The following is a 16708-nucleotide window of genomic DNA, read 5'->3' as shown; positions in this document are numbered from 1 at the left end:
GTTTTTTGTTGTTGTTGCTTGTGCTTTGAGGATCTTGTTCATAAAGTCTTTGCCCAATCCTTGGAAAAGATGAAGTCAAACCATCCCTCTTTGCAGATGACATGATCCTATAAACAGAAAATCCTAAAGACCCTAACAAAAAACTCTTAGAGCTGATTAACAATTTCAGTAATGTAACAGGATACAAAATCAACACCACCAAGTCAGTAGAATTTTTATTCTCCAATAATGAATTAGCAGAAAAAAAAGAAATCAATAAAGCAAGTCTATTTAAAATTCACCAAAAAATTAGGAATCAATTTAACCAAGAAGGTTAAAGATCTCTACAATGAGAACTACAAATCACTACTGAAAGAAATTAAATAAGACACAAAAATGTGGAAAGACATTCCATGCTCTTTTATTAGAAGAATCAACATTGTGAAAATGTCCATACTACCCAAAGTGATCTGCAGATTCAATGAAATCACCATCAAAATAACAAAAAACATTCTTCATAAATTTTCAGAAATAGAAAAAAAAAAAACAACCTAACATTCTTATGGAACAACAAAAGACCCCAAATATCCAAAGCAATCCTGAGCAAAAATAAATAAATGAATTAAATAAATCTGGAGGCATAACAATCCCTGCCTTCAAAGTATACTACAAAGCTATCATAACCAAAACAGCATGGTACTGGCATAAAATAGACACTCCGAGCAATGGAACAGAATAGAGAACCCAGAAATCAACCCACATACTTAAAGCCAACAAATCTTTAACAAAAGCAACAAGAACATGCATTGGGGAAAAGACTGCCTCTTCAGTAAATGGTGCTGGGAAAATTGGACATCCATATGTAGATGAATGAAACTAGACCTTGACTACTAGCCATATATCAAAATTAACTCAAAATTCATGAAAGATTTAAGTATAAGACCTGAAACCTAAAACTACTGACAGAAAACATAGAGGAAATACTTCAGATGGTAGGAAATGTACTATTTCTTAGAAACACAAAAACTAGCAAAATTGACTCAAGAAGCAATAAAAAATCTTATTACATGTAAAACTACTAAAGAGATTGGATCGCTAACCAAAAACCTCCTAGTAAAGAAAGACACAGGACTGGATATCTTCACTGGTGAATTCTCTCAATCATTTACAGAAGAATTAACATCAATCTATCCAAAAATCTTCAAAAATATTGAAGATGAGGGGACATTACTGAGCTCATTCTGTGAGTCCAAATTTACCATAATACCAAAGCCAGACAAGACAGTTCAAGAAAAGAAAACTACAGATCTATAACTTTTATCTATCTATCTATATATATTTTAATTTATATATATATATAAATCCTCAAAAAAATACTATCAAGTTTAACTCAGAAGTATATTAAAAAGATTATTCACTATGACCAAGAAGGGATTTACTGTTTTGTTTTCTTTTTGGCAGATGGCTGGCACAGGGATCTGAACCACTGACCTTGGAATATTTGTTTTTTAAATTATTGTTTGTATTTCTTTCCCAATTTTCTCATTTTACTCATAAATTGTTTTACAAATTTTATTTAATTCTATATTTGTGTTTTCTGTAATTCCCCCAATTTCTTTTAAAAGGATTATTTTGAATTCTTTGTAAGTAATTTCATTGATCTTTATTTCTTCTGGGTCCATTTCCAGACCTTAATTAGTTTCCTTTGGTGGTGTCAGATTTTCTGATTTTTTCAGTCTTTGTGTCTTTACAGTGTTGTCTGCACATTTGAGGAGATGTCCACATTTTCTGACTTTTGCATGTGATTTCTGGTGTTGTTAGATCTTTGCTATTTAATATTTGAACTTAATCTTGGGCCTGCAGTTGCTTCTCATTCTGAGGAAGATTTACAATGAGCACCAGAAATTAAATGCTGCCCCAGAACTAAATCACTGGCCTGAAATTCTTTCCTGGTCTGGGGAAGATTTAATGCAAACAACAGAATGTAAACACTGTACCAGAACTAAATTGTTGGCCTGCCTTTATTTTCCAGTCTGGGGAAGACTTATTTTGAGCAGTGGAACTTAAAGTCTGCACTGGAGCTTAAACACTGACCTCTAGTTGTTTCTGGGCCTGGGGAAGACTTAATGCGAGTACTAGAACTTAATCATTGACTTTTTAGTTGTTTCCAGGTCAAGAGAAGGCTCCACAGAGAACCTGTGTTATTTGGGAAATTCAGCCAGAGACTCTGGCCTAAAATACCTGTGGATTGTGCCTTCTGCAATGTGATCATACCAGTCAGTCTTCTAAGCATAGTTCTTCCACTGATTGGAAGGCAGAGCAGCTTTCATGATCCAGGTGCCAGTCACTTTGATCAGCAACCTCACTCTGTCTCCAATTCACCCCATGTTGTTCAGCCTACTTACATTTCCAATGCTTCCTGTGGGATGGAACTGAAGTGGGCTTCCTGTGAAGATCCCCAGACCTATGGGGAGATGAAGAGCCCACCTCTAACTCCCTCCTACCACCTCAGAAACCATTAAGTCCAGGGGAATTCTCTGTGATTTGTTATGCCAGTTTGGGAGAGGAGGTGGCATGGTCTCAGATGACCACTCCTCTTAACAGTCACAGCTTTTCTCACTTCTGCAGCCCCAAGGGGATTCTCCCCTTTTTCCATGAGTTCTGAAAAATTCAGGGTAGTATTCTTGTCTTGGAATAGTTGTTAGTTGTATTTTTCTGTTGGTGAGTGATGCTTGTGTCCTCCTATTCCATCATATTGGTGACATGACCCAAGACTATACATTTCTTACTAATTCCAACCTTAGCTGTAGTCCAATTCTTTATATCTAGCACTTTGTTACTATTTACTTTTAACTTGTTTGCGAATTTTATTAGAACTTTTTTACCCATTAGCTCTTTAGCAGCATCATTTAATATTTCCAAACTCAGGCATTATTTAAGTACTTTTATGTTTTTTTAAAAGTTTTTGCAAACAAAGTTTATTCAGTTGCAACATAAAGATTCTAAATTTAATTAGTATTTTTTCTGAATACTGCAAGTGTATTCAAAGATTTAAAATTCATCCAGTACTCATAATTTATATCATTTTGTATTACAGAATTTTCATTGTCTCTTTTAGTCCTAAAAATTTATAGTCAATATTTTTAAGTTTACTCTCATTTTCAACATTTTTAATGTTCTTAATTTCTTCTTACATGGTATACATCTTATCCTGGGATTATTTCTATAAGCCTTAAAATAATACTATTCTTTGCTAAAATGGTTTGTTGATAGCAAACACTTTCAGTTATTTTCTGAAAATATCTTTTTTTAGCATATTCCTTAAAATATTTTTTCTGGGTATATAATTTTATACTGACAGTAATGATTTTCTAGCTTTCTCTGAAGGTGTCATACCACTGTCTTCTTGTCTCACTGTGGTTTTGGTAAGTTATCTATAAACAGAGGTGAGCTGTTAAACCAACTCTCTCAAATAAATATAAAAATAAAAAGAGCTGATTTATAGTGATTTGTAATGCTTGAAAAATTTGTGTGGCTGTTTTCAAGCTAGTGATGTGACATCCCTAAACATAGAGTTGGGAAGATATGTGCATAATATGATTTTTTTTCTTTTCAGATAAATGGTTTTATTTCATTCAGGCTGATTTTTTAACAGGATCCTTGATCCTTTCTCTTTTGTCCCCCACTTTTCTTCTACCTGCAGTACCTCTCATTACATTCTTCCTCAAAATTTGTGCAAACCCCATGGTATTTATAGTTCTGCATATTTGGCCAAATGCTTATGGTTATACAAAAACACACATTTCCTTATATATGTACATACAAATTAGCATAGACATACAAATATGTCTTCTAAGCATAGTGGGAAAGAACCACTGTTTTGATCACCAAAATAAATAAATAGTATTACAAAGACGTCTCTGCATTTTCTCTCTCTCTCTCAATAATATATTGGGGAAATAACACTAAATTAATGATAAAAATATATTTATGCATAATTTATTACACAATTACTTTGTTGATTACCATTAATTGTTTCCAGTATTTTACACTTACCAGAATATTATATAAAATACAATCAAACAGAAAGAAATCAATAATCCAGTAGAGGTATTGATTTTTAATGCCCCAATCCGAAGCATGGCCCTGAGTTTAGAGAGCCTAAAGCAAATGGTGACTTTTGTGCCCAACTCTTTTCTTAATTCTATTTACTGCTTAATCTTATAACATCAGAATAAGAGCCCTATTGTACTAACTAATGACCAATGCAGTGAAATGGCTTGGTGAGCCCTAAGACGAGAATGGGGTAGCAGTCCTGCTTCTGCTTCACTCCCTTCCCCATCCCACATCTGTCTCAGTGATTATGTCTCCTGGGCACTGTGTCTATTAGAATTACTTAAGACACTAGTTTAAAATGATGATTCTAGGGATCCTACCGAATCAAGCATCTAGGTATGATGCCCAGACAACTTTACTAAAACCTTGTGAGGATACAGCCTCAACAAACAACATAAAGCTTTTTAAGGAAAAAAAAAAAAAAAAAAAAGCCACTTAAAAGGTCCATGGTACAAGAAACATAGAATAGAACCATTTAAAATTAACAACAAAGATCAGAAATTACTCTGGTGCTACCAAGAATGAACTGAAACCTGAAATGGCAAAACTCTTTTATTGAACATTCTGCTGAAGCCCAAGGGACAATGTCACCTCTTGCTGGTACTCCTCTAATCTGTCACTTTGAGCTTTTTTGTGTGTTCAGAGATCTTTAAAAGCATCTTCTATGAACCACAGATGCCCCAAACTCCTTGAAATCTTCCGAGGTGACCCACATCTGCTTGAAACTGCTCACAGAGGTCATGATGGATGCACCAATCCAGGCAGAGAAACATCTCTCAGGAGGAGCCGTGATCTTAATGGGGATCCCTTTGAAAGTCAGCTGTTCCACTTCTTTCATGAGCCTTTCCTCCAGCCCGGGGAAGAGAGTGTTGCCCCCAGATAGCACAATCTGTGCAAAAAGGTTCTTCTGGATGTCCCAGTCACACTTCATGATGCTGCTAAGGACCATTTTTGAGAGTCCTGGGTTGTGACTGTCCAGCTGGTCAAGCCCAAAAAGAACCTCAGGTGCCTGGTACAGCTGTTCCCCAATTTGTATGACATTCGCATCTGGCAGTCTGTATTCCCTCAGGACCTCCTCAGACCTCTTGCATAGCTCTTTTTCTGGCTCCAAGGCAACATAGCATAGCTTCTTTTTGATGTCATCCACCAAGGCCTTGTTGCGTATGCCAGAGAAGATACATCCGCTAGCAAAGAGGAGCTGGGTGAGGTGCTCTGTGATGTCCTTCCCTGCCACACAGAGCTTGGTGACTGCATGAGGCAGGCAGTAACCCTCAAAGATGGGGACAGTGCAAGTGACCCCATCCCCACTGTCCACCACCAGACCTGTGACACAAGCAGAGGCATAAAGTGCTACCACTGCATGGTTGGACAGGTAGAAAGCAGGCACGTTGAAGTTCTCAAACATCATTTCTGCAATCTTCTCCCGAGTTGCCAGTAGATTCAAGGAGGGCTCAGTCATGAGTACAGGTTGTTGACAGGGTTTTACCCCCAGCTCCCACTCAAAAATATGCTCCCAGAGTTTCTCCATGTCATCCCAATCCGTTATCAGTCCACGCTCAATGGGGTACTTCAAATATAAGGGCTCATACCTGAGGAAGGCTTTTTCGCCCACAAAGTACTTCTTTGTATCAGCTCTTGCTGACAGCATGCTGATTTTAGGATGACCCACGACAGAGTTGATGACATGACGGGGTCCAATCTCTCCGGACAGGCCTGCTTTGCAGACTCCAGAACCGTTGTCTAAAATCACAGCTGGAATATCTAATACGTGTGGATCAAACATGTCTGTATCGTGCTCTTCGGGACTTCACCAGAATAAAGAACTCTTAGGCCACTCTGTGAGAAGACAGGTACCTTTGGGATTCCAAAGTTCTCAGGTTGCCACCCAGGCAAAGCTAGCAGGCTGTCCCGAATCCACCCAAATGCCCCTCCTCAACGCATGAATCCTGTCTCCTTTCTGGTGGGCCAGAACCTGCTGAGGCAATTTCAGTGATGACTGTCTTTTATGTAACAATGTAGCCATGGCAACTATCGCCCTTGGTGACAGTCAGAGGGGTGGGGTCTCTGAGCCACCAATATTCCCTACATGGTGAGACATTAAGCAGAGGAAGGCAAATTACATCTGCAGATAGTTTTGATAAGCCTGTGAACTCACAGCAGAGGCTTAGTTTTAGAATAAAGTGATGCTGAAAACTGTTGATTTGTCCCAGAGAACTGCCTTCTCTGCTCTGCTCAGCTGCTGCATGGGACACACACACACACACACACACACACACACACACACACACACACACACACACACACACACACACACACTACCCTTCTCTTTGGATGGAGAGATACTAAGCACAAGGTGCAGGTCCGGGTCTGAGTAGGGATGTCTGCAACTCAGTCTAGCAAGCACTAAGAATGTTTTTTCCCCTTATATTTTTAAAGCATCTTTAGTAAGATGTAACAAATGTATGATACTTGTATTAACATAAGATGTTATTAATAGGGGAAACCAGGTGTGAGGTTCAAGAAAACTCTATATTACCTTCATTTTTCTGTAAATCCAACACTCCTAAAATAAAAAGTTTATTTTAACAACAACCAAAAAAGATGTTTCATACATCATAAAACTTATCTATTTAAAGTTCACAATTCCACAGATTTTAGTATATTTACTCATATTTGCATATGTTACAAAAGTCAATTTAGAATATTTTTATTACCTAAGAAAGAAAACCCCTACCCTTTTGCTATCACTCCCTCTTCAGACCATCCCTTAACAACCACTAATATATATTCTATATTTATAGATTTATGACTTGTGCATATTTTTTACAAGTGGAATGATACAATATGTGGCCTTTGTGACTGGCTTCATTCACTTTGCATAATGTTTTCAAGATTGAGCCATTGTTTGGATATAACACATTTTGTTTATCCATTCATCTTTTGACAGACATTTGGATTGTTTCCACCATTTCATTGTTATGAAATAAGCTGCTTGAAACAAGCTTGTACACTTTTTTGTGTGGATTTGTTTTTTCTTTTCTCTTGGTTATATATCTAAAAATGGAAAAGCTGAGTCATATGACAACTCTATTTTTAATTATTTTAGGAATTGTCAGTGTGTTTTCCAAAGTCTGAGACATTTTGTTTGCCTACCTGAGGTGTAGGTGGGTTCTCTACATGCTTGCCAACACTAATCAGTATCTGACTTTTTGATTCTAGGAATCACAGAAGGTGTGAAGTGGCATCTCATCACAATAATGTCACTTCACACCCACTAGGATGACTGTAATAGAAAAACGAAACATATCAAGTGTTGGTGAGGATGTGGAGAAATTGGATCCTTCATGCATTGGTAGTGGGAATGTAAAATTGTGCTGTCACTGTGGAAGACAGTTTGGCAGATTCTAAAATAGTTAAATACAGATTTAACTTTTGATATAGTGATTCTACTCCTAGATCTGTATCCAGAAAATGGAGAGCAGGTGTTATGCAGGATCTCAGATCCTTCTACCCCTTCCTATGCAGGCTGTGAGTGAGGTAATTGAAAGAAGATTCTTGCAGCTTATGCGAGGTAGACATACTTTATTCTTCAGATGTGAGCTTCACAGACATGCTTTATCCTCAGACATGAGCTCTGCTGACCAGCAGTTCAGAGCAGTTACCTTTATACTCTTAGTACACAATAGCAGCCACAAGCCAAGCATTACTTAATTACAACAAACATGCTGAATCAGTAAATGCGCACACATGTGCAGTTACACTACTTTTATAACTTGTTTCTAGAAAATGTGCTGAATCTTGACCATTTGTAACAGATGTGAGGCAAGAGATCCTGACTAAACTTTTCTACTTTCCTTACAATCCACCCCTTGAGGATCACTCACCATACAATCTATGCATGCTTGATATTCTGCATGTTCCTTTAGCAAGGATAGATGACCCTTGCATTCATAGGCCACAGCAGCAATATAGGCTACAGCAACACGCTACTAAAATACAAGTGATCCCTCCCAGAACAGCTAATGTCTATCTCCAGGAAGATGACATATTAGCCCACCATTCCTGGAGGGGGTCTCCAATTATTCTCTGAACAATATGAATCTAACTAGTAAACTGCTGCAAAGCCTGAGTAACATTATGATGATAGTCATGGATATACACACAACATTCTGTTCCAAAGAGGGTGCACACCCCTCCCTGGGAGGCAGTTATCATATCCAAGGCCATTTGGTTTTGCAAAACCACTTTTATGATCTGATACAATTCTTGATCTAAAAGAGTTAAAGCATGACAAGTCTGATTCAAAGCTCTAGCAATATTGTCAGCTAATGTAGTTATTTGCCACTTGGGCACCAATTAGCAGTAATCATCCTGATGATTTTCCATGGGAATCCTGCAGCCACACTGGTAGGAAACTCAGCGTATATCCAGCAAGCAGACACATTGGCCACATGTGCATATGTATGTACCTGGTCAACTATGGTGTTAGCAGCCACAAGACTATAGGCAAAAAGACAAAAGAGTTACTGGTACCAATAGAGGGAGTTCTTGTCCCTCTGGTGGAATACATGCCAGTTTACCATCCTGAGAAAGGATGGTTGCAGGAATAGGTATCTTACCTTGTTTATGATACCATACATTATCCACTAATACTGTTGGATCTGTAGGTTATACATATCCTTAGTAGTAACATGTCAGCAACCTCATGTAATAGAACCTCCACTGGAAATGGTCTGCCCTTACAAGTCTCTCATTTAGGATTAGAATCACTGGTGATAAATTCCATGTCCACCCCTTTAGGGGTGGGATGTGGGCGGATAGCCTCAGTCCCCTTTTCAAAAGACCATCATACCATTCAATCATCCCCACTGCTTGGGGGTGATACAGCACATGTAACTTCCACTGTATTGATGGCTGTGAAGCCCACTTCTGTACTTCCTGTCCTGTAAAGTGTGTTCCATTATCACTTTCTATGACCAGGGGTCAACTGTACATGGCTGTAAGGCTATTCAGTTCCCTAATAGAATGTACCTGGTCTTGGGCCTTGCAGGCCCACACAAACAGAAGTCCTGTAAGCCATATCAATGGCTGTGAAAATATACCTGAAATTTTCTGACATGGGGAGCAGTCCCACAAAACCCACCTGCCATTGAATAAGGTGCACCCTTCCTGGAGTTATTTGCCCATTGGTATGCAGCATCCATTGGGGGTGTGTATTCTCATGAGCACATACTGGGCAAGTGTGCAGGCATTCACTACATCTTCCCATTTTATAGGCAGGGCCCATCTTTGAGCTGCCATCCACATGGTCTTGTAGACAGCATGCTTCATCTGTTGAGGTGGCCACTGGGCTACATGAGCAGCTGGGGCTCTCTCCAGCCACCTTACCTTAGCCAAGGCATCAGCTTCATCATTGCCTGGGCTGGCTAAGGAGAAGTGTCCTGTGACTTGGAAAAGAGTTTTTTCCTTCTCATGTTCTAATTCCCATAAATCCTGCCACATGGCTTGTCCCCACAGGGATTGGGGGCCTGCCATCCACTATTGGTATTTCCAGGTAGATAACCAAAGGGTAAGACCCTTGTATACTGCCCAACTGTCTGTAAATACAGTCAATGGCCCAGGTTCATTTTTAATCGCCATACATACTGCTCTTGATTCAGCCCATTGACTACTTTGCCCTATGCCATTTTCACACCATATGGTATCTGTTAAGGGCTGGACAGCAATGGCCATACATGATGCTAAAGGACCCATGCTGGAGCTATCTGTATACCAGGCTTGCTCCACAATAGGTTTCTGTCCTTCATGGAATGGTGTGGTGTCTACCTGCAGGTGTAGGGTTTGTGTCAAGGTTTACTCCACTACTTCTACTGGTCCTAACAGTTTGTAGTTCATTTGATAGAAGACTTGCAGATATAGTACTCCTTTGTTCTTTATATGCTCCCTATTTGGACAGAGTGGGAATTTCAGCTGCATCTTTTTTGGGAGCAGTTGCCCATGTATATAAACAACCCGATTTGGGGTATGTCCTCTGTACTAGGACCTTGGCAGTTCCTGTTATAGCTTCAGTGGCCATCAGGGCAGAATATATAGCTGCCAACTGTTTCTCTGCCAAAGAGTAATGCATTTAAGTGCCCTTCCAGAGCTGGGACCAGAATCCTATTCAGAATCAGTCCTGTCTTTGACACAACCCCCATCCTGACCCTTCTTGGGTTATATACACATCTAGTTCAAAAGGCCAATGGGATCAGCCACTTGTAAGGCTTGCACTTGCTGTATTTCCCTCTTTGTATCCTGGTAAGCCCATTCTATTTCCTCAGTCCAATCCCAAGGGGCTCCTTTCTTTGTTAGGGCATGCAGTAGACTGGCCATTTGAGCCACATTGGGTACAAAAGCCCTCCAATACCCCAGAAGTCCCAAATATGCCTGCAGCTGAGCTACTATTGTGGGCCAAGGGTATGCTCGCATTTTGTCTACAATAGCTTCTAGGATGACTCGTGTCTTACCCAACTAGACAACTCCCAAGAATTTGACATCCCAAGTCCTTGTATTTTGATTGTGTTCACAGCCCACCCACATCATTCCAAATGACCTAATGGCATTAGCGCTGTCTGAGTTAAATCTGCAAGAGAATCAGAGGTTAGTAAGACATCATCTATGTAAAGAAACATGGTGACCATGTTGGGCCTATTCCACTTGGCCAGGTCGCCAGCCACTAAACCATGACAGATGGTTGGGCTATGCAGGTAGCCTTGGGACAACACTTGAAAAGTCCATTGCCTTCCTTCCCAGGTGAAGACAAATTGGATAGAGAAAAAAGGATAGAGAAAAAAGCATTTGCCAGGTCCAATACATAATGATAAGTTCCTAGCTGACTTGTGAACTGATCCATTAAATCATGAACAGAAGGTACGGCTGCATGCAAAGGAGGCACTAGTTTGTTTAGTTCTTGATAGTCTACAGTCATTCTCCAGGTACCATCAGGTTTTTTCACTGACCATACCAGGCCATTAAATGGGCTTTGTGCTGGACAAATAATGCCAACTTTGTCTAACTCCAATACAGTGGCACCTTTCTCCACACATCCTCCTGGTAGGCAATACTGCTTCACATTGACTGCACCTCTTGGCTTAGGTAACACCTGTGGGTCATGTTTAGCATATCCCCATAACACGGGCTTTACTCTCTGTATGTGCAGCTGAAATTCTCCAACTGTTGCTTGCAAGTGCAAACCATAAAGTATATCTATACCCAAGATGTATTCAGCTACTGGGGATACATACATAATATATACATGAGGTGGGGGGGGGGGATTGTCCTATGCCCAACGTCAATGTCACAGCTTTGACTTTAATAATATGTCCTCCATAGCCATCTACACAAACTGTGGCCCTCAGAAACTAATCTAGGTTGCCATGTATCAGGCTACATTGTGTGCTGGTATCCACCAATGCCAATACATACTCCACATTTGTCTCTGACTAATGTATTGCCAGTTCAATGTGAAGCTTCCGTTCCTCACCTGCCCCCCAAAGACGAGCACCTTGGCCTGCTCCCTAACTGAAATGGAACAGTCTGTCCACCTCCATGGAAGTAGCCAAAAAATCCTTCAGATTCACTGGGTGTACCCAGCCATCTGTTTCTTTCAGAGATTTGGTGACACACTGCTCAGGGTGCCATTGCTGCCACAAGGCAAACATGAACAAATGTGGCTGCCAGTCAATTTTCTCCCTATTGACCAATGCCATGAGCAACTTAAACCACATATACATTCAGCTGGTCTTGCTTGGTCCCTTTGGGATAACATCCGAAGCATTTCCTGCGGGTGTGGTCTTCAGCACCTTTTGGACCCCCTTTGCTTGTCTCCTCCCCAACACTTCACCCAGACTGACCATCATGGTCATTACTTCATCTATAAGATGACCAAAGTATGGGGCCAGTATGGCCATCAGTGACCCAAAGGACATTGAGGGAGCACTTTGCAGCACTATGTCTCTCACGCTGCCTGTAAAACATTCATTGTCTGGGCCATGAGCATTCACATTAAACATGGACTGTTGCATCCCCAGCTCCTGAATTATTTGAACCAGCTTGGCATACGTTTGCCAGCTACTCACAGTTTCAGGCAGTTCTCCAGCATTTGTCCACACAGTTCAGACAGCTGCATTCACCCGTTCCATCAGAGTGGTTGCCCTGCCCCTGTGAATATCTGCAGCTGTTCTCTAACTGCTGCTGCAGGGACAGGTGCATGGTAATGGAGGCTAACTTTTCCACCCTTCACCAGAGCACATCACACCATCCACCCCTAGGTCCCACAACTGTAGGAGCCAACCAGCTAGGGGTTCTCCCTGTTTCTGTTGAAACTATTTCCCCAAGTCCCCCAATTTGGCCTGGGTGTATGGGATATAAGTAGTGAGTTGGGTCTCTTGTTGGTTGCCTACCAGTTGTCTGCCTGGTCCTCTAGGCTGCCCATGCTCCATTTTCTGATGAATAACAGAAACGTACAGGTTCCCCCAACTCACCACCGGGTTTGTCATCATCCCTGGTGTCAAAAGCAAGAGTGACCTGTTGCTGTACTTCAGCCTCCTGAGCATGTACCCGTACTTCCAACATGTCTGCCTTTTGTTTCAAATCCCAAAGCCACACACTTCATGAAGCACCTGGTCCATGTTGGCTAATGGCTCCCTTACTTGCCTGGAATCCTGCTGACCACTATGCCAATTGTCAGGCTGGGTCACAGACCCTTCAAGCCCGTCCTGTGCAGACTGGGTCACAGATCCCTCATATGCAGACTGGGTCACAGACCCCTCATGTGCAGGTTGCAAGCTAGGTAGTTGGATAAAGATTCTGGGAGCCGTTGGCAAGGTTGACATGCTTTATTTGGATGTGAGCTCGGCCCCCAGTGGATCAGAGCCATTGTCTTTTAAGTCAGATAGCCAAGGAACACCAGGGCGCACATGCACAATTAAAGTATTTACAACAGATAGGCTGAGCCATGCTCAGCTGGATATGAGGTGAGGGAGCCTGACCAGTTTGTCTCCATTTTCCTCACACCCATCCTCTACCCATCCCACTCACCTCACCTGCCACATTGTGTCTGCACACAAACACTCTTTTCCTGATCTGTTCAGTGTACTTCATTCTATTATTGCCCCAATAGAAAATATTATTCTCAGGCAGTAGATGCATTCATTTATAAATATGGATTAATGGAAAGAAAACAGTTAAAGGACCTTACTAAGGTCAAAATTACATAGACAGACTACATGTATGCTTTTAGAAGCATGGGGGAAGGTGACACCCTTATCAAAAACATCTCTCCCTCTGAATTTCCATGAGGCAAAGAGGAAATTTTAAACAGAATTCTAGATATAGAAGTATTACCACCAAGTTTATGAAACTGTTACTAGTTTTAGATAAAAAAGATAATCAAGATGGTACTGGATCCATAATTAGATGCCAGTCTACATAATGTTAGGCATCTTAAATATGCAAAGCATCAGATAAAAGTTCAGGTATTTTTCAAATAAATGCATAGTTGACCAAAATTTTCCAATTTCATCTGGATATCTGACACTCTATACAAATAATCTTAAGGTCTAGATTTCAAGCCTTTATTTTGGGACTGCCTGGACATAAGGTTCTAGTCCTGATTATGTTTGGCCTATCCATGACTGCGTTATGTAGTTATATACAACATAGTCATGGGGTGAGTTAAATTAGCCCACTAGACAGTACTATGAATTCTTTGATGCACCATATGAATCACTATAGGATTAATAAAAGCAAGCAAGAAGAATTATATATACACAAGCTAAGCATAGTTGAAGCCATAATCACAAAACTCCTTAGCTAATTCTGTCTTGTACATTTGAATAGTTATATAAAAAACAAAATTTTGTATAGTAAATGTCAAATAAAAATGCAAAGTAGAGGACAAATGCAACAAAAAAGGGCAAATGCAAAATCAGTTAGGTGAGCTTTTTTTGTTGTTGTTTGCAAGCAGATAGGCTTTTTTAAAAGGAAAATGAAAATGCTCTGAACTCTTCATCCCATGCTGAGTGGAGAGACAGCAGTAACTCTGATTTTGACTCAGATCTACCATTTGCTTGGTCAGCTGTGATTTCCCCTGGAGCTTGAATGTATTCATTAGATTTTCAATGAAAACTAAGTCAGGCTGCAGAAAGTGGTGAAATAATGTTAAGCAGCCTTTTCCCAACCTCAATGAATGGGCCTTTTCACAACATCGGACTTGAGGACATGTTCATGTGGGCTCCAAACAGGACCCTACTTGTAGGAGCAGTCAACTATGTGGCAGAGCAGACAGAAGAAACACCTTTGAAAGAAAAATGGTGAAAAACGTGGTGCAAAATTTATACCAAGATAACAATATCCTTATCACAGTTTGGTTTTCAGAATGATTTTGCCCTAGTTTCCTCTTTGCACTTTCATATCATATTTTCTTGCATGTGTAAAAAAAAAATCCATAATACATCAATAACTGTAGTGCTCTCAAATTTTTAATAGCTTCACAAAAATGTTATAGGAAATTTTCATATATGTTATTTTTGAGTGATGTTTGGTTCATTTGCTAAAAATATATATTTTATTTTTATTTTATAAATAATTCAAACTCTCACTCTAAATATTTTATTTTTTCCCCATCTTTATTAAGGTATAATTGACAAATAAAAATTGTATATATTCAGTGTGTACAACGTGATGATTTGATATACATATACATTGTATAATGATTACCACAATCTAAAATTAATCAGCACATCCATCAATCTATCATCACATGTAGTTACAATGTGAGTGTGTGTGTGTGTGTGTGTGTTTGTGTGTGTGTGTGCGTTTAGGACACTGGATCACTGCAAGTCACTCCAAACATTTTAAATTGTACATTGTATTTCAGAACCCATGCTGATGTCTGATACTCAATATTTACCTAATATCCATAGTTTTCTCAAATTGCTTTTATAGGTATGTTTCTGTAAAATAAATTTTGAAGAGAAGATAACAATATAGAAGAATCAGTATGAAGCAGCTAATTTAAAATCCTCTTAATTAGTATTATTATTAACTAATAATTGATGATCAGTTATTAATGGGAAAAACTTGTTTTCTGGTATCTACATTTCATCCTCCAAGAATCCAGTGGGGGAGGAGGAAGAGAGGCTATTGAAACGTAAAATTAAAACTTTATGTTCCTTATATATGGCCAGTTTTGCTGGCATCTCCTCTTTTGAAAATTTACACAGCAATTCAGAACAGAAATGGAACTTTTAAATTATAAGCAGTCTTTTCATTTTCTTATTTAATTAAATAAACAAGAAATGAAAGCTTATATTTTTAGCATTTTTTTGGGGGGGGAGGGAAACTTACCAGTACAGGGATCTGAACCCTTGACCTTGGTATTATAACATGAGAATTTTTTTTTTTTTGACTGGTAAGGGGATCGCAACCCTTTGCACGGTGTGGTCTGCACCACGCTCTGCCAGTGAGCGCACCGGCTACCCCTATATAGGATCCAAATCCGTGGCCTCAGCGCTACCAGCATCACACCCTCCCGAGTGAGCCACGGGGCTGGCCCATAACATGAGAAATTTTAAATTGAGGTATAATTTATGTACAGTGAATGTTCAAATCCTAAGTCTACTGTTCCGTCAGTTTTGATATATACATGCCAAGTTACAGAATGGTGTCATCACCCCAGAGAATTCCCATCCCCTTAACAAGTTCACTGGTAAGTCACTGCCTCACTCCCTACCATAAGAAGCATCACTTTTTGAATTTAAATGACCAGAGAATAGTTTTCTTAATAGGTTATTTTGCCTACTATTTTTTAAGATATAAATTACATACAGGAAGATTCATCCATTTTAATGTATAGTTCTGTGAGTTTTAGGAAATGTGTACAGTCATGTAACTACCACCACAATCAAGATACGGAACAATGCTTTCACCTCCCGAAATCCCCCCATATCCCTTTGTACTCACCCTACCATCTACCCCTGTCCCTTAGCAGCCATTAAATTGTTTTCTGGTTTTAGTTAGCTTTGGCTTTGCAAAAATTCCATAGAAATTGAATCATAGAGCATGCAGCCTTTGGAGTCTGCTTTCTTCCTTTGAGATAAATGCATTTGTGTTTCTTCCACATTGTGTGAGCCGATGGTTTGTACCTTTTAAATATTGAGTATAATTCCATTGTATGGAATGTACAGCAGTATATTTATACGTTCCCTACTTAAAGAACATCTAGGTTGTTCCCAGCTTTGAGTGATTGTGAATAGAGCTGTCATAAACATTTGCATGCAGGTTTTTATGTGAACATGCACTTTCAATTTGCATGAATTATGTCTTCTTGCTCATTCCTAACATTAAAAATTTGCACCTTCTCTCTTTTTTTCTTGATCAATTTGGCTAGTGGTTCATCAGCTTTATTCCCCCCTTCCAAAGCTTATAACCATTTCTTTGTTTTCTTTACTGTTTTTCCAATTTCACTTATTTCTCTTCTTAATTTAACAAATTTGATGGGCCAGAATTTGATCTGTCTTGGTGAATGTCCCATGTGCATTTAAAAGACTGCATATTTTGCTGTTATTGAGTG

At 39.5% G+C, this 16708-nt stretch overlaps 1 protein-coding gene across 1 annotated transcript; it reads right to left on the bottom strand.

Moving 5' to 3' along the window:
• Positions 1 to 4744: 4744 nt before the first annotated feature.
• Positions 4745 to 5878, bottom strand: LOC103592013 (actin-related protein T1-like). Its single transcript, XM_008574598.1, has one exon. It carries the CDS (start codon positions 5876 to 5878, stop codon positions 4745 to 4747), a length of 1134 nt encoding a protein of 377 aa, XP_008572820.1.
• Positions 5879 to 16708: the final 10830 nt, after the last annotated feature.

The sequence above is a fragment of the Galeopterus variegatus genome, unplaced genomic scaffold, assembly GCF_000696425.1.
Source record: "Galeopterus variegatus unplaced genomic scaffold, G_variegatus-3.0.2 Scaffold1071, whole genome shotgun sequence".
Classification (NCBI taxonomy): Eukaryota; Metazoa; Chordata; class Mammalia; order Dermoptera; family Cynocephalidae; genus Galeopterus; species Galeopterus variegatus.
The sequence above is the reverse complement of the archived record's forward strand: the minus strand, read 5'-3'. Positions and strand labels throughout refer to the sequence as shown.

Coding starts and splice junctions, on each gene's coding strand:
- LOC103592013 (XM_008574598.1), bottom strand. CDS start 5,878: ATGTTTGATCCACACGTATTAGATATTCCAGCTGTGATTTTAGACAAC.